Source organism: Bombus flavifrons, chromosome 9 (assembly GCF_040668555.2).
Source record: "Bombus flavifrons isolate JBK064 chromosome 9, iyBomFlav1_principal, whole genome shotgun sequence".
Taxonomy (NCBI): Eukaryota; Metazoa; Arthropoda; class Insecta; order Hymenoptera; family Apidae; genus Bombus; species Bombus flavifrons.
The window spans coordinates 15,139,002-15,165,328 of NC_138450.1; the positions used below are offsets into that span (position 1 = coordinate 15,139,002).

Sequence of the window (26,327 nt, forward strand, 5' to 3'; positions counted from 1 at the left end):
TTTGTTAATATTATAATAGCCAATATCACCAAATATCGTAAGCAATGACTTTTTCATTTTAAACAATAATCTTTTCAAGCGGTAAATCTTGTTGAATCTTATGAATTTTTTGTTTCTTATTCGGCAAGTACTTTGAAACGCAGCCATCAACGCTGCATATTTTTACGAGACTTACTTTACGTTACTTTTGCCGTTTCTTAACTTGTACGATATCTGTTTGAAACTTCGCGCACGATACAAGATAATTGCTTAAATTCTTCGTTCAACGACCGTTGCCTCGACTAGAAATTAATGGAAAAAGGATTTATCGAGTCACGTGCAATTAAAGGAAGAAAGAAGGAAAAAGACTGCCGCGACGGCGGAGCGTTTATAGAAAAGGGGGAAAGAACGAACGGAGAAAAAGATGATACAAAAATGATCCACGACGCAGGAACGCGAGCTGACCAGTACTTGTGCTCATTTTCTTTTCGTTCTCGATCCTTTTCTGGCGAACGGCCGCCTCTTTATCGCTAATTTGCCGCGAATTGCTCGCGTGATTCACTGTCTCAAACCGTTTAGATTCGTTCTTGTGTAGGCGAACCGACTATATAGCATACTCGAGCAAAAGAAACAGGGAGCAAACGAGAAGAAATTTGTCATCGTTAGTGGCTTTTGTTTCACCGAATGAACATGCTACGACGATGGTAAATTTCAAACTCCGTACACTTTGATCGTGAACATTTTCTTTTACTTGATTAGTTTTCCAGCGGGTTAATAATTCTGGCTACAATTACATACGTATATAACGATATATATGGCAATAGCAAAATTATATAATCATAATTATTAATCGCGATGGGTGTTCTTGTAATCGAAGATTTGTTATGTCCCTTCGGTTTGTTAGTTGGTAGTTGAGCGAGTGAGAGTGAAGTAGAGTGAGAGTGAAAAATCAAAAAGATACAAAGTCGGAACGATATAAAGATGATCTCGTGTAACTGGAATTCGTTCAAACGTAGTTGCGTTTGGTATGATTTTCGGCAAGAGCATCCTGGCACTTTCAAGATCACGAAACCAACGAACTCTGAAAAATGGCTTGGCGATCGTGGAGCACGACCTTCCATCGTGACCTTGGTGCTCACCTGTCAAGCACCTTGCTGCTCTAACACGGCTTACGGTAACGCGCTCCATTTCCCTACAGCCGACGTACGTACGTATGAGTCTCGTGCAAAAGAGAGCGGTGCTGACCTTCGCGTTCACCTTTCCGCACCGCGGTAGCTCGAGCGGTGCGTTCGTTTCTCGATCCACGGCCCGATGTACCGTTTCGAGCCGCGGTTTATTCGCCTAATTACCGAGAGTTCGCATACGGCCGCATGCCACGCTAATGACTCACTGCCTGAGCTGAAAGGAACCGGACACTCGTACACGTATCTATACAGTACCGTGCAAAATTCTTCGATCGTTTAACAAAATGATACGTTTTGTCTTTTTACGAGTAAACATAAAAATACCTCTGTATGTCGGTGTGTCTGGGTTATTGCGCCGTCTTAATTGCCAGGTTGAAACGGCAAACGATATCGTTACTACGTGACAGAGACGAAAATTAGTAATGGAAAGAACGCGGATCCTATAAGGTTTTCTAAAAGAACGATCGATTTCCTCGCCATTGCAAGATGGCTATCGCACATAGCCCAAGACTTTTGTACTATACTTCATAAACGGGTACGCACACAAATGCATGAACACGCGTGAGACGAGCGGAGTACGACCGGTTAGAAAGTGGTCGGCTCACCGATCGGATACCTTATTGGCAGATTTTAGCGAGATCGAAAATCTCCGTTACGCATGGCAAGGCAAGCTTTTAATTGCGGGTTAAGCTGGCGCGGCGCGGCGTCGAGCGATTTGTCCGCGCGCGGCTACGTCGCGTTTTTATTCGACGCGGAATAGGGGAATATCGAGTTGGAGGAGAAAGTACGGAACTATCTGCCGGCTGGAGCAAAAATCTGATAACCTGTAAAATCCGGCGTACTTTCGCCGTGCCTTCAACGAATCGGGAATGAGGGAAACCTACACAAAACCGTGCAGAACAGGCTATACACATACAAAACAGGATAAAATCATATACCGCATGTACTTACTTCTGTAACTAATTGAAAACATTCGGTAGCAATTTCTTTCCGTCATATCGACGTGCCTGCCAATCAACTATCGGATTCATTTTATTCCCAAGAGTTTATTTTCTTCGTTTCTTATCGTCTAGTTGTCTTACGCATTTCTATCATGCCGATATGTAATGCGTTTTCAAACTTCGATCTGTTAAATATCGATGCGATTAAAATATCGTCGAAAAAGACTACTCATTTTGAACTTCGATCGAATAAATTTATTTAAATTTCACGTTGTAATTTATCGTGTAACTTGTGTATATGTGTGTGTGTGCGCGCGATTCGTTTAAACGAAAGCTAGGTAGGAAGAATGTATCGCGATGATTGGACGATAAAGTAGCAAGCAACGGACAGGAAGATAGCAAGAGATACAGGGATCGGTTAAATTCGAAAATAGCCAACATACCCGTCGCCGTCGAGAGTAATGGCAGTGTCGGCCAGAACCCGAAGTACAAGACCAACGGTCGCCCTAGCGTGACAATCGATACCAAGAAGGCAGCTCTCCTCCGCGTCCTGCCTCCCAGTGCAGGATACTACGACCAGGTATCTCGTCCTTCCTGGATGCACTGACTCCAGTTTCACCGCCTGAAATCAGAACGAACGTTACGAACGCCCGATTAAACTTCCGGTCAAGCAAACTCCCAACTGAAAAGAACGATCGAACTCTGTCTTTTTATCGTCGATTCTCAAAGATATTTGGTAAAATTTTGTTTCGTATATAATTCTTTGGTAGCGAAATTAAATTCCATTATTAATTCCACCTTCGTTCGTTTTATCAAGACGTAAATCGGCAAAGAAAAGAAAAAGAAAAGGAAAGTAAAACAGCAGTAATTTCTATCACCGATAGGTATTCGTTTTTAGTCCAGAAAGATATACTATTTAGATTTATAATTTAACTTCTTTTCCATCTGATAGAGCATGGTAGAGTATGGACATGAAACAACACAAACTATAGACAGTATTTTTGCAACATTTAGGCCCAACGAAGAGCAAAGAGGAAACAGAAATAAAAATGTTGAAGGATTCTGATCGGACCAGAGATCGCAATCGCAAAGTCGCGTTTCGCGAAACACGAGTTTCCTGCAGGTTAATGACATCGCGAAGTGCGGTTGCACAACCGTAACGTTCCCAACCGTTTCCGCTTCGCCACTGTTTCCTGCTTCTATCGATATCGATATTAAACCCGACGTCTATTACCACTCTCTCTTTCTTTGTACGAGCTACGACTGATAGCGACTATAATTTCGTTGCAACAAGAGAAGAGAAACGGAAAAGTAATAACTGCGTGTCGAGATTTCTAAGAAATTCCTTGGGAACGTGGTATTAGTTACGACGGATCAAATATTATACAGAATAACACGCGTTTGTCGTCTTGATGTTTCCGCTGGGTTAATAAGTTAATTTGTCATAAACTATACGTACTTGAATCGATAAGTACAGACGGAATTAATTATAAATCGTAATAATCTTACATCGTATATTGTGATAAATATTACTCTAGACGGAAACTTAATTTGTATTTAAAATAGGTAGAAAAATTAAATTATAATATTTTAAATCAATAGCTTCGGATATTGAGTAAACTGTTACTTATCGAGATATTAAGCAAATGTTTACTTAATATCCGAATAAATTTACCGAGTTAAATCCAAAGACCGAACATAGGAAAACACATAGAATTAACGAATATTTTACTCGGCTCGTTGTCTGAATGGAAATCAAGATCCGAATGAAGAGGAGGCGTTGAAATCCTTTCTCGCTTAATAAAACGCATCAGTAAGTGTTCATGAATGGTAAAGTGCATGCATCGCGAACATAATACTGATTTGTCGGTCGATATTAGCTCTGCGCATCCACTATAATCATTTCTATTTAAAAAATTATATCAAATTTACAGTAGACTTACAAACGATATTTCAATTTTTAGAATTGCGTTCCCTACAGCTCTCCTTTTCTTCATCTTTTTTTTTAAATAACACGCAGTCTAGGTTACATAACGTGTAAGACCTTTTGGGTCAGTCCATTAATTCGTTCTAATTAAACTAAACGAAGCGACGAAACGTAAAGAATCTCCGGGTACGGTACAACAACCAACAATCCGTAGCACTCTTTTTCTCATGAGCGTATAAATTTCTCGCTCTACGAGCGTTACAGTAATTTGTTTTTATTTCTCCTTCGAACAAGTTCAGCTTGCAATTCGCCAATACGACAGGTGTGTTTACGGTGATAAAATAAAATATTTCGTTCCTATAGTTACTGTAACCGTAATCGAACGTCTCGATTCTATCGCGAAGCTAGTAAATTCGGAATTTAGTGGATAAACTCGCTGATAAATATCGATCGTACGTCGACAGTTTCGCTCGATCCACAAGTTTCGCTAGGCCCACAAACCTTTTTTGCCTTGTTCTATCATTTTTATTTTACCACGCTTCGACCAACATTTTCATAATAATTAGACACACGAGATCAGAGATATACCACGCATAGATAGCAAGAGAAAGGGAATTATAATCGCCAAATTTGTAATGCAGTTGATTCGACTTGCTATTTGAAAGAAAACAATACGAGATAGGATTCTATCGTGTAACAATATAGAATGAACGGTATCGTTAAAAAATTGGACGTTCGATTGCTATGCAGGTTGCATCTAGAAGTATGGAAAAAGTAAAGTCACTTTCGAGCGAAGCCGAGACAGGTAAGAAACCAGCGCAGCGTCAGGAAATTACGGTAAGAACATCCTGGTAGGATGTTTTGCTTTTTCGTTTTCCTTTTGTTATTCAAGTTACTACGAACCGTAACTACTTCTGAGAAGCCACGAAACAGTCACTTTTCCTAGTCTTTACGAAGTTTAATAGTCTACATTCCATTATATTATTTCACAACTACAACAAAAGTTATAATTACCATACACCATAGAACGAACTAGATAAAATAAATAGAAACAAAGTAAGTAAAGATTTACGATTCGGCGCAATTTGCCTGTGTAAATTTGAGAAATGCCCTTTTTCACGAAATTGAGCTTAAGGTGCCGAGAACGTAGGTATACTCCTATTCCTAGTGAAACTACAACGATTAACTGCTTGAAATATCTAATATCTAATTATGCAGGTATTCTGGTATATGTACTTTGTTGCATCGTTATATCGTTATATTGCACGAAACGCTATTCTACAAGCGGCAGAAAATAATTAAGGTAAAACAACCCGACCGGTGTTGTTTCTTTTTAACAATGTCCAGCAAACTGTATCCGATAAGCATCTAATCGGATGATTTTGCATGAGAAAGCGAGTAAAGCATAAAAATAAACAAATTGCTCGTTATCGGTGAAATTTTCAAGGGAATATAACTCGCGATACGAAGCTGTTGACTGTACATTTTGTGTGGTGGCGCGTTCAATTGCTGGGACATTGCACTTCCGGGCCCAGTAATTATCCACACTTAACCCTGTTAAACGGTTAATTAGGCAGACCGCGTCTCCTTATGGGACAACATCAGCAGCCATGCCTATTTCCTTCCGCGATGCGTTTAGCTGCCAAAGTTTTGTAACGCGTGTTTAGCGAATAAAATCGCTCGATAAAGGTAATTAACCACCGAGTCTGACTCGACGTTGTCTTTCGTTCCAGCCGCTATACACGGCTATCACGGCATCCGGAAATTAACATCGAACGACGATCATACGAGAGTTCGAGTCTAGAAACGTTATCTCGAATTAGATACTCCCGATTTCATCCGCTATATTTTTATCCAGTCGAACGAATTAATCCGCGGAGAAGTTTGTTTCCTTCTCTTCGAGTCATATACAGAAAAATATAAAAGAACAATAGAGACAAATCAGCTGTACAATTTTGCATACTTTCGTAAATTATCAAGTTACAGATCCGAAACTGTAAGTGCACACAGTTTTCCGCTATACAATTTCTCCGCCATGTATTTGACAGAGACCGTGTGGCGACAAGGTGGCATCCAAATACAGGTAACGCATTCTCGGTGGAAAATATTTTACCGAAGACGATGGAACGGTACGTTGGCGCCGGAAGAGGTAATGGCCGAGTGTTTCGCAAACACGCACGAGCCCTTTTGTCGCGCGTACCTGAGAGCAAGATATGGAAAAAGGCCAGAACGCGTTCGAGTGGCTGGCAAACGCGACCTTGGATAACTCGTCCCGCGTTCATCTCAACTCGCCCTCTTCAAGGACGTACGCGTGACGAAGAACCGAAGATATTCAGTAGGCAGGAGACGCGAGCAGTGGCCGGCACGCAGCGTGCTTTCGAGTGTCGTCTGAGAGCTCGGCAGAAACGTCTGGAGATGTTATCGTCCTCGTATAACTGCAACTCGTGCTCTGCCCGTATCAAACTCTCCCTCTCGATGTCCGACTGCGCGTCTCTCGCTTTCGACGCTGACCAGCTTTGACGCAACCATCGTCTCTTCCTACTCGCTGCTATACCTTTTCCTCTTTTACGTTCAGGGTCTCGCCAGTTATTAGAGTTAAATGACTGCAACTTGCTATGGTTCTTAATAAAAACCAGCGAGATATCATCGTTGCAGCGTTTAAACTAAACAAAACGTCTAATTGTTGGGCAGCTTCGATCGTTTTATCGGGACATTGTTGGCCGATGAACCGTAACAGTCCGTACGAGCGAGTCTCTCGCAATCTCACATCTAGTATCGCAACGTAGACGCGCGTTGTATCCGCTCGGTCTGAGAAAATGCGTATCAGCTCGTACAGGATAGCAAACTGGGTCGTTGTACCTATGTCATACGATTATGCGCGTGACGAGAAGAAACGCAATCGTGTAACTAGTTCGAGATATCGGTCGCGAAAGAGCACGCAAATCGCCAACGAAGCTGATTTCTGCAAAATCGATTCTACATCGAGAATACATCGATCTTCGTCTGGCTAGATAACGGTAGTCGATAAATTACCGAATATACCGGTCGATACCATTGGTCCACAAATTTCGGTTACACTATATTTTTTTTACATACTTCGTTGTATGTACACACGTGTACGTTTGATCGTTTGAAATTTCTTCGCGCAATTTTATTTTTTAATTTAAACAAAGAATAATTGATAAATATTATTCTAGATCGCAAAAATGCTGCGCTAAATACATAGTAGGAACAATTGTAGGAACATCCTGAATAAAAGAGATAGCGTTGTCTAGGATCTGTAATTGAAATATCGTACGCCCTGCTGTTAAACACAATTTCACTTTCAATTTCAAGCGCGTCAAGGATTTTGTGCGTCGACTTGGGCAATCCCACCACGCCGTACCTGCCGCTATCTGTGTCTGGCGATCGAAAGAAGGATCTGTTCGAGCTCGAGATGATTCGATTCGACGAAGCTACGAGGATCCCACGAGGATCCCACGAGGATCCCACGAGAAGGAATCGGGAAAGGCCACCGTGAAAGTGTTTCGCGATCGACGATGCCTGTGCTTCGTGAGCGTGCCGCGTCGCCGCGGTGCAGCTGCAGCGTCGTGAAACGAAAGCGAATCGTTGAGAGACGTCGCGTCGTTTCGGATCATCGAACGGGACCCCGCAGCCAGAAGTCAGGACTAAAAGGTTCCCGATCCACCGCTTCCCCTCGCCGCAGTCGCTCCTTTTTCCCTTTCTATTCGCGATCGATGATAAATTCACACGGTCGCTTCGTTCCATTCTGCGAACGAGTCTTACCATCGCCCCACGCTATACACAACCGACTCTCTTTCTCTTTCTCTCGTTGTGTGAGCGAAATAATACATCGAGAAATGGCCGTACGAGCGAACGAGCTGATACAGTACCGGCCAAAAGCTTGAAAACGCTCCATGACTCTGATCTCGTTCGTACGATGATGAGCAATCTCGTACATATTCGGTATCTACTGTTCTATTATTTTCATCTTCATCGTATAATAAATCATGGTCAATACCTTCGACGCTAGACACTCGCATATTTCTCTTTGAGAGATGTATACGCTATAGCGTCGATATCGTGTCGCAAACAGCGTTATTGCTTGATACGGTACAGGTGGACGTGGCTCCGGTAAACGGTTCGGTAAACAGCTCGTGTTGTCAAGAGGCCGGTAGAAATAGTTGGCCGGAAGAGCCACGATCGCGTTTCGATGTCGACGTTTTTGGTTAGCCACGTGGTTTTCGCGAAAGCTACCACCAGCTTTTGGGAAACGAAGATCGCGGTCGCACGATGGGTGCCAACATGAGAAATCAGTTTTGTCATAAGTCACCAACGACCGCGATGATGCGCTAGGCATGCTCGTCCGTTGATCGTTTCGAGACTTGGCTCGCAGGTGTGCTAACGCCATTGTATGGTCCGAGAGCGATCCCTGTTGTAACATCGTCGCGGTGAAAGGGTTAGACGTGCCAAAGACAGTGCGTTGTGCTAAAACGTATGACAAAATACATATATTCTTCTATAGAAACGTAGTAATTTAGCTTGCTATACTAGCGATACTAGCGATACTAGCGATACCACAAGCGTAACGACGAATACATCGAGTAATATGGAGAATAATGTAACCACTAAAAATGGACGTATCGAATTAATACGTAGCTATAACGGGTAATGAACGCTAGATGGCTCATCTACGATGACGCATACTTTACACATGACCTTAAGATAGTGCTACTTTTAATCATCATCCTACGGTTTGTTTTATCGAGAAACAAAATAAGCCGAAGCATATTCTATCCGTAAATCTCGCGCAGGCGGGAAGAACACACGCCAAGAAATATCAAGAGTTTAAACTCATTCACGCGAAATAACTCAAGCCAAAATGCGTATCTACGTCCAATACGAGCAACGAAACAATTTCTTACCCTCTCTTAGTGGGCAGGGAACGTACGCTGACTGGGTCAAAAGGAGGCTCCATTTGGTCGAAGCAAGAAACTGTGACCGATTCGAACACGAGCTCCGAAAGTCAGTGAACTTTCTCAGGACGATCCAATTACTTGCGACACGAGAACGAAGCATTCGCGAGTATTGGCTCACCGCAGACATCCGTCGGTTTTCGATCGGAGAACAAGAGTAATCGATGCACGCTTCGATCACAAATTTATGCATTCATAATATAGCGACGTTGACTTTATATCGTTGGATCGTATCGTATTATTCAGCGCGTCTATTACCTGTAACTAAATGTTAGTCACGTTACCGTTCGTTACAAGTGTCTGACAATTGTCAGATCAAGTTTAAATTTATTTGTTAACAAATGTAGTAATTATATATTTAATTATCTACCATATATATTTGTAATTCTGCAATTAAAGTCTAGCATTTTAAAAACCTTTGAAAATGCCTAGTCGTCAATAGAAAGAAGAAAAACGAGAACGGCCAAGAGTGGTACCATTCGATATCAATTGTTATGCTGGTGTGAGTGTGTGTGCCCGCGCGCGCTCGCGCATGATAAAAGGTGTAGCGAGTTAACTCGTGCCGAACCAGTTTCACGGGTGCAAAACGTCGTGTCGGCCCTTTCGAAAGTGGAGCAAGTTTATCGGATGTCGTGATGGCAGGTTAGCCGTAGCTGTTCTGCGTCACGTTGTCTTTTAACCCAATGTCGCCGTGCTTAATTACGGTTAATTCGTTTTCCACTGGACGACAGGAGGTCTATCCTAACGACGTCTTAATGTTCATTACTATGGTTATTTTCTAAAAAGAAAACAAAAAAACACTCTCTCTCTAGCGATGAAAGTGACTTACTTTTTATTATTTGGCACACGCTTTCTACGACATAACCTTTGAAAACAAGTTAAATTATAATTTTAATTCCATGTTCGATCGTACTTGAAACTATCGATCACATATTATCTCTTGAAATATTCATATCGGTAAGACATTTATGAAGAGTTCGAACAAAACGTATCGATCTTATTTCCAAAGTGCTCGTGAAGCGTTCAAAGTTTTCTGGCCAGATTCGAAGCTACTTAAAATATACTTGGTCTAATGGGTAATTTCTTGGTCGGAAGAGGGCCGTGACAGACGAGGTGATTTCTTGCACACCACAACTTTGTCCACATCTTGTACGACCAAGAGACATCGAGGTCAACGGATCGGACGCGTCTTTCTCGTCCATAACGTCGCGTCGACTCGGTTACGACAATATCTCTGTACTCTCCGTTAACCTCGATAGAAAGTCGCCGGCCAGAGAATCGTACGTAAAAAGGACAAACTTTCTGGAAAAATCACTCCATTTACTCAATTACATGTTTTCTGGTATTATTTACGAGCTTGTCCCACTTTTCCACCGTATTTGCTAACACCGTTCTTCGTCAAGCGATTTACGTTGAACTCATGGCTATTAAACGTTTCTCGTTTCTTTCTCCCCCACTCTTTTTCGTTTAATTTCGTGCTGCTATGCTTCAAACCAATAATAATATTTGGCGAAGGTATAGAGACAGAGGTACAGAGATAATAACCAGAAGCATTTAACCAGAATCTTTAGATTTCTTTCGTCCGTTTCTTTCATCGATTAATCTTAATTTCCTAGTATAAAATGAATCGTTTCAACGTTCTGATTGCCAATAGTATTCTATTTTCGAGTCACTTTGCTTTTCCTATCTTATTACGGATTTTTTCATCACGATATTCTCGAGAGGCACGATATTTGTTACTGTCAGAGATTTCACTTCTACGAGATCGATACCTTTTTCACGCTTTGTGTTGTGCAATAGGTATTTCACGTCGATGCTCGTCACGTAACGAAAATAGCGAATACATTACGTGAAAATGATGAAAAACGGTTCTGTCGACAAACAAATTTCTTTCATTTAGCTTGCGGGATTTGTGAATGCTCCGTTTTAAAATTATATATTTTATATTTTAAAACTAAATTTAGGAAAACAACAGATCGATGGTTATTCATCGTCGCTCGTTTCAAAAAAAAAAAAAGTTTGGATGGGATGAGCGATATAATTCGTTAGAAATGGTAATGATACTAAGTTTAATTCTCCTCAAAATCCATTATAGATTTAATCATTTTACTACAAATCACGGAAGATTCTACTTTAACATTTATCGCAAAACTGCAATTCCTAAAACATAACAATCGTAATAAATATTCGTACTACATATATGTCGGGTTTACATTAGAATTAGGGTTAGGGGCGTGAAACGAATCTTCGTTTGGATCACACATTGTCGTTATGCAATAGAGAAGACATTGACTAGTGCAAATACGATTATTATAGAATTGGACAAGTAACCGTGGTAATTAGATATTCGAGAGACTAATGACAATGATCCTAGGTTCGATAACGAATCCGCGGTAAACGGGATGATAGATGAACATGCTCGCAAAATCTAAGTCGGACTCTTTGTTAAAACGGGGAATATCCACCGAGCGTACAGACGCTAAGTAACTCGCTGATACGACCTCACGAGAGAATGACTTTCCGTCGCGATGATGCTACAGAGGAAAACTATGATGGGGTGTGTCTAAGGACACGAGATCGTCGGATTCGTCGAGGATAGCCTTCGTTCGGAAGGTGAGGGAAATTGGCGTTGCTGCTAATTGGTCAATCTCCATATCGGTGGTTAGAAAAAGATGCTAGCCGCCCTCGAGGGAAAGTTGCTAGTGGGAGACGTCGTTCCTTGAAAAAAATACATCTTCCCGTAGTTGGGACAAAGACTGTTTGTCTGTTTGAAGGACTTTAGGTAACTAGATCTTAGTGTTTATAACGACCCTCGGGCTAGCTGATCACGTACTGTGGAGACGCGTCGACATCTGGTAACCATCATACCCGAAGAATAGGATCTGCGTGTGGCGAGCCACGGGACAGAAACCGTTGGAGTGTTTACTGTCGCGTGCCGCTACAAATATTTCTTTTGAGGAAAGCTATAGAATTACTCCGTACCTTTGTTAGACAAAGCGTTCATCCCGTGACCACGGCTACGTTCGACGACTGGCGGTCGCCTCGAGCGCAAGCTCATTATCACAAATCTCGAACAAATACAATCGGATCGAAAGACGACAATTGTTTAATTACGCCTATGATAGAATCTAGATTACGGCATTAGGGGATTTCCCCGAAATTCCAAAGTGAAGGCTTCAATGTTCTTTCATCTCCGACATATATAATATCTAAACCGTGTTAAACTGAATTGTATGGTATTTGAAAACTCGGAGTAATATATTATCGCTCATAAAGTTCAAAGTAACGTAACTAATAAAATGCTGAACTTTCTTCTCCTATTGTATATGTCGGAGTCAGGTTGGACTTTCGGGGCGTTCGATGAACCTTTACTTCCTTTACCATCGCGGATGTAGCTAATGTTTATCGGTACCAATGTGTACTCTACAAGAGGCTATGATCAATAGCGGCGATAGGATGGTCGAGATGATGGTGACGACGAATTCAGTTTCGATAACGAATCCACGGTACACGGGATGGCGTAATGCAAGACTCGGGTAACCTTCTCGATAATGCAAGCAGCGATTCGTCCAACGACTACTTAACTGACGGAATCCCTTTCCCATCGTAAAAGTCTGGACTAGGGTATTGGGATTTTTTCCCAACATTCCAGACGGAAAATCCCACTGTTCTTACATCTCCGACATATATAACGCGATGATTGTTACATTCTTTTATATATCAATATTCTTTGAAAATAATTCCTTGCTGAACTTAAAAAAAAAAAAAGAAAAAAACTAGGTTCCATTTTAACTGGTGTATACGATGTTTCGTACATGACTCACAATTTTTTGCTCTGCTCTCTCATTGCGGAAGAAAAAGTTGTTTCGTTACTTACGTAATTACGATGCATTTTACTTGTGTCGGTGATATCGTTTCCTACTCTCTTCCTCGTTTGATTCAACTTTTATAATGTCTGGTCGTATAACGTGAGTATAACAATTCGTTAAACATTACATTTAATTTATTTATTTCTTTATAAGCGATATCCTGAAATCGAAACATTTAACGATAGATAAAACTTTCTGCGTGTATAGGAAGATAACCTTGTCTGTAAATATAAGTAACATAAATTCGTGAGCGTAGTGATCTGGTATTCATAGTCAGTAAGTATACGTGAAAATTAAGACTTGTCTGTTGCTGATCGCAGTTTATTTCAAACGCCTCGTGTCTATATCTTGTAAGCGAAAATTTAAACTATCACTTTTTCTGTTAGTTAGAGATTTTGTTATTAGCCTAATGACACGATTAGCGCTTAACCCGTCAAAAATTAGGCGGTTTATCACGAAGGAGTTTGTCGAACACGTCCTGCAGAGAATTTGCCGAATCTAGCATCCATCAGAGATACGACTATGGGCACATAGATAAAAGCATTCTAGAAAAAGACGGAAGAATGCTCTTCTTATCATTATTATTACTTACCGTTAGGTAATCCTTTAGTATACAATTCGGTTACAAGTCGATCGTTGCTAACAATGTTCTTTAATACGCGTAATATCTGAAGGAGGATCGCGAACAGAAAAAGTCTATACATAAAAGAGTGGAGCACAGTGGCGATCTGGTGCATCAGGAAGTTACAGCGAAGCGAACCATTTTCTTGAAGCTATATAAGCAAAGCTGTTGCCGTGTTTCATTGACCTCCGATTACGCGTATGATTTTCTTGATTATGAGAAAAATCAGGTTCATTGTATCGTAGCTATGAAAGCGTATTTGACGATAAATAGCGTTTCCCAGGCTGCTCGTCAAACGAGTAACGGTATTGTGTAACGACTTGCACGTGAGTCGACTGGTAAACGCAAATCATGGTCCGACATGACGGATTAGTTATTCTAAAATTCGTGCACAGTCCGAAAAATACCAAACCATTAGCGTAACAAAAAGGATTAATCGTATAAGCGACAACGAGAATCGGAAGATTCATTTAATAGCTGGAATATATCGTATTACGTATCCCAAGATTTTGAAATTGAATAATTTTCAAATCTCATTATCGTGAAATTCTAATATGAATCGAGAATCCTATCGTCGTGTTTATTTAACTTTTATCGACAGAATAGATTTTGATTTTCGTAATTACGACACCTGTTCGATTGATATTTTAGAAAATTTCGTAGAGAAAATGGCGTTCCTCGGCAGGTGTTAATTACGTGAAAAGAGAATGTTCGGAATTTCGATAGAACCTATCGTTCAAGTTAAGACTTCCGATTAAGTTTCTTCGCTTCGTCCAAGAATTGACCAGATTTCCAACAGCAGATTAATTTTGAAAATCGTCGTTACCTCCGGTATATTTGATTTTCATCCTAACAAAATGTTACGAAAAACCATCAGAAATATTACCACGCTGAAACAATATCGCAAATTTTCTCGTGCTAGTATATATTATTTTAAAGAAAATAAAACAACGACCGAACCAAACGCGATACATATCCGGTGAAAAGGAAACAAACAGACACGGATAAGTGTTATTTCACCGCTAACTGAACGCGCAACCCGTTCTAAAGTAGACTTCTATCTCGAGCTTTACGTACACACACGTAAACTCGACGGGCTACGACTCGACTAACGAGTTTTTATCAAGCTAATAAGCAGATCGGTGAAACGAACGCCAGTTCTGTGAGATGCAGTCCAGACTGTCCGAGAATGTTCGTTCCAGTTGCACAGGTGTCCTCCGAGATTCTGCGCTGCGTAAAAACTCGAGTAATTATAAGTCGACGAGATACGAGCAGCGTTGCTCGACGACAACGAATGCGCCTACCGGTACGTGGCTTCCATCGGTCAGAGTTTTAACATTTCATCTCAGTTGTGTTGCAACTTTTCGATCAAACTCGTTCTTTCAATTTTGGACTTTGCGCCGTTGAACGCTTCCTGGATGCCTAGAGGAAAGTGGATCGTTAGAACTGAATAACGATTGAAAGAACGAGAGTAGATAGAGGATTTTAGCGAAATTTTAAAAGGGATGTTCCGCCCATTAGTCAGATACGGTGGAATATTATTTACAACTTTGAATAAATTATTTAAGCTCCTGTATCGTCTTCGTCCAATCAGAAATACGATAAAATAATGTACAAATAATAGAATTAATCAACGATAAGCTTTTCATTTGAAATTAGTTTTTAATTAGCTATACGTTAACAGACACGTTGATACTTTACAAATCAACATATTTATTATCGACACCTTATCTCACATCTGCTCACAAATTACTTTCTACGATTTACCAATTTATCTCTATAGCCATAAAACCGTTATCAACCCCGAAAGCTCTGTACTCTTTCGCGATTACCGAAGAAAAATAAGGCTTTCGTCGAAATCGCTGCGTGGATCACCGATTACGCAACGAGACCGTATTTTTTCTCACGTTAGGCAAGCGCGATTATATCAAGAGCACCGCGTGCACATTTTGACACGGCTCGGTTGCAAAACCGTGGCGGCTTTTGTCAGCGAATGGAATCGCTCAAGTCCGCGGACCAGTTGCTTCGTCGCGAACCGTGACGAACGGGTCTGCGATACCATCGTTTATTTATGTAATCGCGCCGTTTGCGAATTTTCTTCCCTGCTTCGAACCTTTGTCATCGTCGCTAACCAACGACCTTCCGCCTTCGTGCAACAAGTTTTCGTTGCGGAAATCCTTCTAAATCGGTATCCATACGGTGAAATATATCGAATGTGTTGTACAAAAGATTTTAAACGACATTCGCGAATCGCTCCACGTTTCATCTTTGTTCTGCCTTTCAATGTTTCTCGACAAAGTGTACAAATCTCGTTAACGATACCAAAGTACCATAATTTAAAACCTAGCATAGCATCGATTTCACGCGTTTCGCGCTCGTATACATTCTTCTCTGGAAACAATGCGAAAACGAGAAACCACCACCAAAGAGTACCGTAAATCTTGAAAGTGGTCGGAAACATGGGTCTTATCATCGCGTCCAAGTGGGTACTCGCAGGATCGGCCGGACAGGCCAATTACACCTGCGTTTGCAAATTCACGGCATCCTGTTGGAGCGAAGGTGAACAGGTACCAAAGACACTGAGACCAACAGCTTGTGCGTATATCGTGGCCCGAATGCGTGCGTTCACTTCACGGGACATACCCGGACGTACAGATCAGAAAAACTACTTAAAAGTTACGGTATCGCGTAATAGGCGGACTGCGCTTAATGGCCATTGGCTGGTGTCCAGGCGAAAAGATTCGAAGAAATTCGTTTCACGGGATTTATGTCGGAATAAAACGGCCAACGGTATTGAGACAGGCTACCGTATTTTACCGACATTTTACGTCACTGATTTCTTGGGCAAGCTATTCGTTCGATAGCTACTTTTCGTAGGAACGCGAAAAGAAAAATCGTGTATAAATCTAAAAAATGAAAAAGAAGATTCAAGCTTTTTATCAGATCAAAGGCGCTCTCAAAACGTTATCCTGTCGTCAATGATCAATCGCATTAAAGAAGAAAGAAATTAAAGAAGAGATTTGCTACGAATCAAGTATATTCTATATTAAGAAACCGTATAATAAGTATATCGCGAATAGTCGGAATATTCGTACGACAATCTTGCGTAAATTTAAATTTGGCAAAAGTGGCAGGAAAGTAGACTTTTTTAAACGATCCTTTGTCCCATCTATGAGATATTTTTGATGCGTGCGATCGAGTGGACTGCGTTACGCGTTAGGCAATCTCGACGCATCTGACAGTGAAGGAAGGGCGAGAAAAGAGAATTTTCACGAGGCCAGTGCCTTGAAATTGAACAGGGCGCGGCAAGAAGAATCGAACGAGAAGCAAAAAGAAGCAAGAAAGGTGGTGGCCAGAAGCCGGTCGTAAAACCCGTTTTAGCAGAGCTCGAGTGGCGAGATAGCCCAGTTTTGTTCAGAGAGTGTTCGAACATTGAAATTAGACTCGTTGACTTCCGACGAGATGCTTCATCGTGAATAGAAAATCTGTTTGACGAACGAATATAAAATCCGTTTAAAAGAAATACGTTTCCAATCGGTCAAATAAATAAAAGTATCGTGAATCGCGTTTTTATAGCTGATTAGCTATATGGTGATTTTCATCGTAACGTAAATATAAATTATACGATTTGTTCCGATTCTCCGATAACGTTCGATAGATGTTTCTTTACGGTTCGAAGCAGAATTTTATCGATATTTACTCGTGTCTTTTAATTTTATTTCGTACATTTTATGCCACGTCTACCATTCGAGAGAATTCCTTTTACAGCTCTCCTATGAAAGACTGTCATAATTTCGAATTAAATATTACATTTTCAAAAACATAGATGATTACGGATACAAAATTTTCCACTGATGGACAAAAATCTGGAAAATTGGCTTCCTTTCTAACTACCGCATTATACATATAATCTTCCTCGGTTCCTATCAACTCCCTATGGTAACTTGGCTTTTAAGACACGACGCGAAACGACGCGAAACGACGCGACACGACGCGACGTCCAATTTCGTTCAACTCTGTCGCGGTACATAGCTGATACAGTAGCAAAGAACAAGTTCGGCCGGATCTAAAACACGCTTCTGCGGCTATAAATCGTTCTCCCGTTCAGTGGACGGAACTATCGCGATAAATTATCGTCGCCCACGCGACACTGCTTTTCCGCGGTTTCGTAAGGTCAGCGTTACCGATAAAACCACGTTGACGTCGATATTCCGGACGATCATCTCAGCTCCAGACGAACGCTCAAACGTTGCGTACGTTCGATCAATTTATCCTGCCACTACGTCCACTAATGTTACGCGATAAGTATCACACGAGTACTGTTTGGTCCGTGACTGCCACGTGGTTTATCACCGCAACTATCAAACTCGACGAAACGACTCGTTTTAGTTTATTTTTCCTTCCCCCCTCCCCACCTTTTTTTTTAAATTACTATCGACACTTACCAAAGCTTTCGGTAAAATTAACGTTAACTTTCGATCGATGTTGGCTTATCAAGATTGAAATATGATTACACGTATATACCTGTCGGAGATGTAGGGATAACGGGCCTTTCTTTTGGAATTTTCGGAAGATTCCCAATACTTTGGTCTAAACTGTTCGTTATAGCTGTTCATTATAGTATTATAACAGTGGGCTTGGGGTCGAGGTGACACAACTGGTCACCGAACGTAGCCACGGTCACGGGATGAACGTTTTACTTAACAGTAGAAGTACCAATATCGAGTCTGCCTAGTAACGGCACCTGGAATTTTGTCGATAACCCCGATCAATACGCAATTGACAAGTGCGATCGTGTCAGTCTTTTATTCTTATGATCACCTTGGAAAGTTTACGCACAACGTCTGGTCAGTCAGTCTGAAAGATACCGTACGTCACAGCTAATGTCACTTTGAGTTACAAAACATATCCAATTGTACAAAGAGTTATCCCGTTGACCGTGGATTCGTTTGAACCTAAGAACATTGTCTTTACTTTCTCTAATCTTTTCTTACTGTTAAATCAACACTTGTACATACCACTGTAAATATAAACCTCTTTGAACAACTACAATGGCTTGTCCTAACGAAGAAACACAACGCGCCCATAAAACCAGCGCCAACCTGACAAATCCGACATACCTATATCGTTCTTGTCTTACAACTTTAATCTCTGTCTACTGTTACGTCCGGTGGCTCTTTACATAAACAAGAAACCATCCCACGTTCGAGGCGATCACTAGCTAGCTGTGCAAATATAATTAGTCGGACCGCAATAATCCTAAGGAACTGTCATAAAACTAAGCACATGTATTTTACCGTTGGCGCCCTTAATTGTTATAAAATACATTCAAGTCGAGACGTTTCTTATCGTTATTGCTCAGTCAGGTCGGCTTTTTCCCATGTTCGACGGTCATTTCCACCCGCAAACGACCGATGGTGGGGCGACCGACCTCCCGCAATAGTTTTCCTCTGCGACAGCATCGTCACCGAACTTGACTGGTTTGTCAGCCTTAGAGTCAACATCTCTCGACTGGTTTTTCATCCGTTGACCAGTCAATGTCTTGACTGGTTTTTCGTTCGTTGATCAGTCATCGGTATTAACTTACTATTTATACGTCTCTGAGAATAGGTCTGTACGCAAGTCGCCTAACTATTTATATGTACAAAGTTGTTGGAATAAAGTATATATTATAAGCTGTTACTTTAGTGTTACAATCAGTCAATCACCTCCATTATCCTAAACGAAATAGGAGATCGACCAATTCGTGGCGTGGATTGTCGAATCGTAACGAGAATTTACGAGACTCTCGTTGACGCGATCTACCGCGAACGGTCCAACATCTACCCGTATCCCGTATGAATGCATAATTTATAATTCTCTTTTTATATCATTGCTTTGTAAAAAAAAGAGCATACTATAAATGATATCAAATCGATCAATCACGACATAGGGAACATTATTGTCTTATCGGGAAGAAATTCGTTGTCAAAAGTCAAACGCAACATTCGTGAAATCGACATCGTACGTCAAATGACAGAAGCATTGTTTATCGCGAATCCCTGTGACACATTGAAATCATCGCTGACGACATTCACCATTAACTAGACGACCTAAAGCAATCTCATCGCCATTCATCCGCGTTCAATTAATTATAGGCAACTCGTTCTGCTCGATCAAGACAACGTACTACAGATTACGTTACTGCGCGGCTAACGTATATCGATAGAATATGGATAGTTTACATCATCGTGTATATTCACCTGATGTAACCGCGTTGTATTGCCATTTAATTACGCTAATATAGACCAATAAAAGCATTTCATTTCTCGAAATATACAAGAGAATGTGCATGTATGTACGTACGTATGTATCGTTTTCCTCAGAAATGGATACCTATTTTAGTTAGTTGATCCAATTTCACTCAACTACTACGCTATTTCCACCGCGTTTATCGAAACGGATAGCCAATTTACCAATTTCACGCCGTATTTTTATCTACAAAACATACGCTGAAATCCCTGTAAAAGCGAAAAACTACCTACAATGTTTAGAAGTTTCCTTCGCCAATAAAACGAAACACGATCGATCGAAGCGTGCGTCACCAGGAAAAATCCCGATTCCAGCGAATAAACGAAAACCAAAAGCACAATGCACCGGAAGTGGGCAAGCGAATAGGTTAATGGTCGGCCGGGTCACTGACACTTTCCGCATAAAAGGTTCGACTCGAGGGCAAGTTGCATGCGTGCGTTTAACTGCGAGCGTAAAAAGTAACGGGCCCTGCTGAAAAGCAGTGGACGAAACGATCTGTGGCGAATCATACGTTCCCCTTACCTCGTTGTCCTTGTAGGGACCAGTTTCTCGTCCCGCAACCGCTCGCAGAGGAATCCCGACAGCTTTAACAAGCGCGAATGCTTGTTCCGTCCAGAATTCTAATACCATATTTCGCTCGTACCCAACGCGTACATTCTGTTCCTATTGCTTGTTTCGTGACTCGTACGTCGATAACTTGGCCAGCTATAGAGAATGTCAAGATCAAATGGTCCTGAGTTCTATGCAGTTGAATGGCTACGACCGATCAGCTGATTGTCACGTGGATGTGTTTCTCCGATAGCGGTCGATCTTTTCTTCCATTAGTACATAGCCAGATAAATAACAACTCGAAATAACGTATTATTTCAACTGATTTCCCACGTTTTCGTTTCTTGTTTTTCTTTTGTTTCTTTTTTTTTTTTAAATAACGGAACACAACCTATACAAGAGAAATTCAAAATCCTAGTTGAAACTCTGATCTATTTAGGTTAGAACTTCATTGATCATTACACTAGTCATGCGAGTAAATAATCTAATTTGCGATTGAGTACGACATTTTTAAATGTTTAATAACTTTAAATGTTTGTAAATTAAAAATTTGAAGCAAGTAACGAAGAGACACGTTTACCGACTTTCTTGAAAAAGTAACCGAAGATATTATATTCCAATTCGTTGGATCAAAGCGTTAAGCTTGAACGTAAATTACTCAATTTGTATAATTCCAAAAAGTGACATTCGATATTTCAGATTTCGTAAAATATTTGAATTTCAACAGCATCTAGCGGCTAACACCATCTTGTCAGTAACGATCGAACCGTTTCTTATTTCAATTTCATTCCGTAGGAGCATCGTGGACCATCGTTATGCAGATCGAAGGTTATTATTGAAACACAACAGGCGATCCGCAGAAGTCGCTATTCTGCTCCTCGTCGGCGATGTAACAAGTTTGAACTGGGTCGAGGTTCGTCGAAGCTTATTTTTCTAGAGGCCAGTTTGCATCCCTGCCGGAGTAGACCCGTGTCAAGGACGACGTGAAATTCGTGTTTCTGCACTCGATACGAGCCTTTTCGTCTTTTTTTTTTTCTTTTCTTTTTTCGCATAGTGCTATCGCATTAAAAATACGTAATCTCGTCTGGACAAAGGGAATGCACCATGCTCGATCATTTCTTTTAGCTTTTATTTAGAATTTAAGACAGTTTAAACGGTGAAATCGAATTTTTCTTAAAGTGATTACAAAAAGATTGGAGGGGGCGGAGGGAGGAGTTAAAAGAATCGAATGAAATAGAATCTCCAATCTAATTCGACATATGATCAGACATAGGGTCAACGGCATTGAGAGTTGTCGCTCTAATTCAAAAAGTACTGTCACCGTCGCGTCCAACACGCGACACACGCGTGACGACCTGGAATCTTCCACGTGGGATCGGTACGAGTCGCTGGTGTCGTTGGAACTATCGCGAAGTGGGCTAAAGGCGACCCACATGCGCGGGTCGTCGGCGAACGCGACACATTGAGGTCGCGGCCGATGAGAAACGACCGCTTCCGCTCGGCAAACGACTCGAGACGTGTTTGTCGTTTCAAAAGACTTACGCGACCAGTTTCTTATCATCGAGCCAGACTTCCTCGTGCGCGCGCTTCACGAACTGATATCGGCGTCAAAGTCCGTTTCATCGATCTTTGGTGGTGAATGCTTATGTACGTTCAATACGCAAAATGTCACCTTTCTCATCCCACGTTCCTTGCTTCGATTCATACAATTAAGGACGAAAGAAAAAGATATCGATACTTCGTTGCCGTAAAAGTGAAAATTTGCATATTCGAGGTTTTCGCGCGAAAGGGTCGAAATGGTTACTTATATCGTTTACATTGCTTCCAATTCCGATGAACGTACGTTTATTCGTATTCCAAAACTAACATAAACCGAAATCGTGTAACGATCAACATCGGTCGGTCTTTAACTTTCGAATCGCACCGAGGCAGCTACGTTTTTCCGAAACAACAGTGACCACTTTTCATTCCGAACGTAGAAAGCTACGCGTTGGTCAGAGATTTCGCAATCACCGATCGCTGGTTTGCTCTCGTTAGGATTGCCTGACGTCACGGTGCTATTACCTGTCGGTTGTTCACACAGGTTCTGGACTTTCTGCAGTGGCAACGTAAACGACATAGCGAAGCATGATAATTTTAGACGAGACGCTCGTTTCCAATTTCTCCAATGGAAAATGCGTTCAAGGATACTCGACCATTAGCTCGTCTTTGACGAGAGAAATGCTTTTTGTATATTTTAAGCAAAAATAGATAAATAATTCGAAAGAAAGCAAGGTGTTAAAAAAATTCGGAAAAATAATATCGAAATTACCGGAATTTTATGCATTTTTTGCTAGATCTAATGAAAAAGAAATTTTTGCAAAGATGCCTATATAAAATACTCAAAATAGAGTGTATTTGTTATAATAATATTTGGTAGATGAAACAAATTTCTATGTAAATTCCCTTTCTTCAGGTATGTCCATAAAGATGTAGGAATGCGTACAAATGCGCAGTCTAGTCATTAAATTGCAGATAAATGTCAATCGTGAAAATATCTTACGTCTGTTGACAAGAAACATGGTTGAAACCGCGCGCCAGAACATCTAAACAAACCTCTACCGTCAATTTCAAGATCCCGGAATTGGCAGACAATTCGCGGTCTCGAGATATCGATTGCAACGCACGTTTCAAATAAAATAGATTCTATCCTTGAGCTTTTGTCCGCGCAAAATGTCATGGCCGGTGCTCGATCGATCGTATGCGCATAATCGATACATGCAAGCCCGTTTTTATCTTTGTTTTTACCTTGTAGCGATTTTTTCATCGTACCGTTGCAAGGGGAACGCCAAAGAATTTCCAATAATGTTTCGAGCAAAAGATACGCGAAACAACTTTCAACGTTACATAAACCGCTGCAGACAAACTATATACGTATACGCTTGTTCGCGTAATCTACATTTACGAATCGTAAGTGTTCGAACGAACGTTACAACCAGATATATATGCTTTGTTCTTAGTAAACTAAAAAACCATCTTTCGCTATAAAGAAAACTTTCTTCGCAACTAAACACGGTTGTATCTTCTAAGATCTCGTAACTCACCATTTTGAGGGTTTCCTCCGGTCTGAGCAGATAAAACATAGATTGCAGGTGCTGTTGAATGTCGCATCCTGCTGCGGAAACCTTTCTCGACGGTCTGGCCCTTTCGTTCGGAGGTAAAACCAAGGCCGCGCCCTTGCCCGCGAAGTAACATTCGCTTAGGCTGCAACAGAAACAAGGAAAAGTCTATTAACATAGAGTGGAAAGTCATGGGCGACGCCTGTGCGACGTAAATGTTTAAGATTTAAAGGACAACTCACGTATTTTAACGTGTTTCGATGCCAATTATTCACGATATACCGCTTTAATTTGTCTTGGCACTGCAGTTAATTAAAAAGAATTACGCTACGAATTTACGCTCTTTTTACGCCTAAAAGCTTTCACCTTTCTTCTTTTACTTCTTTCTATAATCACAATATCGTTTAAGAGGAACAGAATTCCAATGTTTACTTTTTACCATACATATATATATTAGCTACGTATAAAATGATAAATAAAAACTAATTTTAATAGTAAAATGCGAGATTTATATGCGAGTCAGTGATAGTGTTTTTACTCGCTGATTTTTGACAATTATTTGCCGAAATAATGCTTGATAACTAGGGACTAGGTTGAAAAATATTTCTGGTAAAAAAAGATAGTATCACCGTTAGTCGTAAAGAATATGAAATTTCTATAGCAGGGAAAGCGTTAAAGTTAGCCGGTGCTCCAACGTCTGCCAAATCTGTCGCGGAGAGCTACACTCTCGTTGTAAGGAGCATCGTGCGCTCGTCGGACGCACATGGTGTTTCACGCACCGAACTGTAATACGTAGTAGATAGTAGATAGTAAGTAGTAAGTAGTAAGTAGTAAGTAGTAAGTAGTAAGTAGTAAGTAGTAAGTAGGAAGTAGTAAGTACACGTGTAAGCTTCCGGTAGCGCACGCGCGTTTACGCTCGTGCCATACAATGGGAAGAGTTTCTCTTTCACGAGGGGTAGCGATTACACGCGTGTAAGTAACCGTAGAAAAGAGAAACCTGAGAATCTATCTTCGGCAATGCGCTCTTCCACGATCTTCGTTATCGAGAGCTGTGACGATTACTTTCACACGATAAGGGACCAGCTGCCGTGACGGAAAGCAATTAGCGACGGCGGCCTTATTAGCAAAACTGGAGCGACTTGATTTCTCTGTAGTGATTTTCGCGCCCCTGATCCTCCCACTCCTGCCACCGCACCGCACCGCCAATTCCCACTTTTCCCCACTTTTCTTCGCTCCACACCACTTCTCGATTATTAACCCTCCACGAGATTTTCACGGAACTGAGATTTATCTCGGTGTGAACGCCGAGATCGTGCACCACGCTGGATTTCTAGGTGGAACGTGATAGATGAGAATTTCATGGAAACGACACAGAACAAAACGGACGACGAGAAACCATAATTTACTTCGCGAACGTTAGATTTTTTCAACAGTCATTAACGAACATGGTCTTTTTGGTTCAAGTGTGGGCAACGTTGGCAACGAGCCTGTCAGAGGAAGATTTATCGCGCGGAATGCGCAACTAATTTTGAAATCAATTATTTTTATGAATCATCCAACCTCGTCTCTCGAACGGACTGATCGATGCCCCAGGAGGAAAAAGTTACAAGTCGGTTTAACGTTTTAGACTTTCACGGTCATTTGCTTTTCTTATACTTTACATTTTCAGAAACAAGAGAAGAAAATATCGGCAACATAGTCGATCGTGAAAAGCAATAGCAGCGTTTTCTTAATAATCCGATATTATAGTCGATACAGATCAGCTACAAAGCGAACGCGAAGAAATGCATTTTCGTACCCGTTTACGCAAATGCTTGTTGGTAGCCCTGCCTTTTCTTTCGCAGGGGTGTCCTTTCCCGACTTCTCCGTATTGGTGCGCTCTCGAACAACTTTCACGAACGATAGTCAATAGCGCAATAGCCGCCTCGATGAACTATAGAAACATCACCACCGATCGAAATTCACCAATTCCAAGGGGAACGAATATACCTCAACTTTTTCGCGAACGACCAACTGTACATCGAAAAATCTATTAAAAATGTTAATATTATCAAACGATTTCTATTCATAAATATAACAATAATTCCTTTTCGACAAATCGAAAAAGAAGGTAGACGATTAATTTGATCGTCGAACACGCCAACTGCGAAACGCCTTTTCGGTGTGAAAACGCGAACAGAATGGAACTCGGACGCGCGATTAGGGCGAAGAACGACGAGATACTAAAATCATCTCGAGATTCGAACTAGAAACTGCGACGCGTGGGCGCGTCTTCGCCAAGCAGACTTTTGCAGCTCGTATTATTAGCCTGCGAGGAGATTGCACGCTGCTTGTCGCGCGTTTTCGCGCTCGCAAAACCAAAGAATTCATGGAAAAGCAGAATCTTTTCTCGTTGTTCCCCGACTAATCTCATCTTCTATATAGGTTCTTTATAAAACGCTATCAAAATGAATGCATCTTATTCCTCTCTTATGATCCATAACACGTTCCTTGGAAACGTTTGTAAGAAGCATGTAGCCAGGAGGCAATCGAATTGAAATTGGCTAAAGAGAACGCTCGACTCGTAACAGACATCGCCTATCGAATCGAATTATTCGAAGCTCGTTAAAACAAGCATTCCAACAAAATTTACGCGTAAATTACGTGTATAACGTGTTCCTACGTTAGAAAAATCTACAAGTTCGTAGCACATGTACAGTTTATTTCCATTGCATAGTACGATATTTTTGCACTTTTGCTGACGCTCGAAATATCAAGTGAAACGGTACGTGTATATATATATACAACTACCACCGTGACTGGATATCGCTGAAGCTCGATAACTTTGCGCGAACTCGCGACACCCTGTTGAAGTCTAACTATTAATGCGATTTAAAAGCTCTGTACTTTTG

At 41.1% G+C, this 26,327-nt stretch overlaps 1 protein-coding gene across 5 annotated transcripts in view; it reads right to left on the reverse strand.

The window, feature by feature from the left end:
* ssh (Protein phosphatase Slingshot) overlaps positions 1–26,327 on the reverse strand; it is a 73,136-nt gene that overhangs the window by 24,549 nt on the left and 22,260 nt on the right. For 3 of the 5 annotated variants that reach the window (XM_069120928.1, XM_069120929.1, XM_069120927.1), the window contains 2 exons: positions 23,422–23,581; positions 2,548–2,726 (listed from right to left, as the gene is read on the reverse strand). In XM_069120928.1, coding sequence (XP_068977029.1) covers positions 2,548–2,726; positions 23,422–23,581 — 339 coding nt within the window. Of the gene's footprint in view, positions 1–2,547; positions 2,727–23,421; positions 23,582–23,678; positions 23,803–25,234; positions 25,638–26,327 lie in introns of those variants that run through there. The other 2 variants (XM_069120930.1, XM_069120931.1) reach the window with 2 other exon arrangements.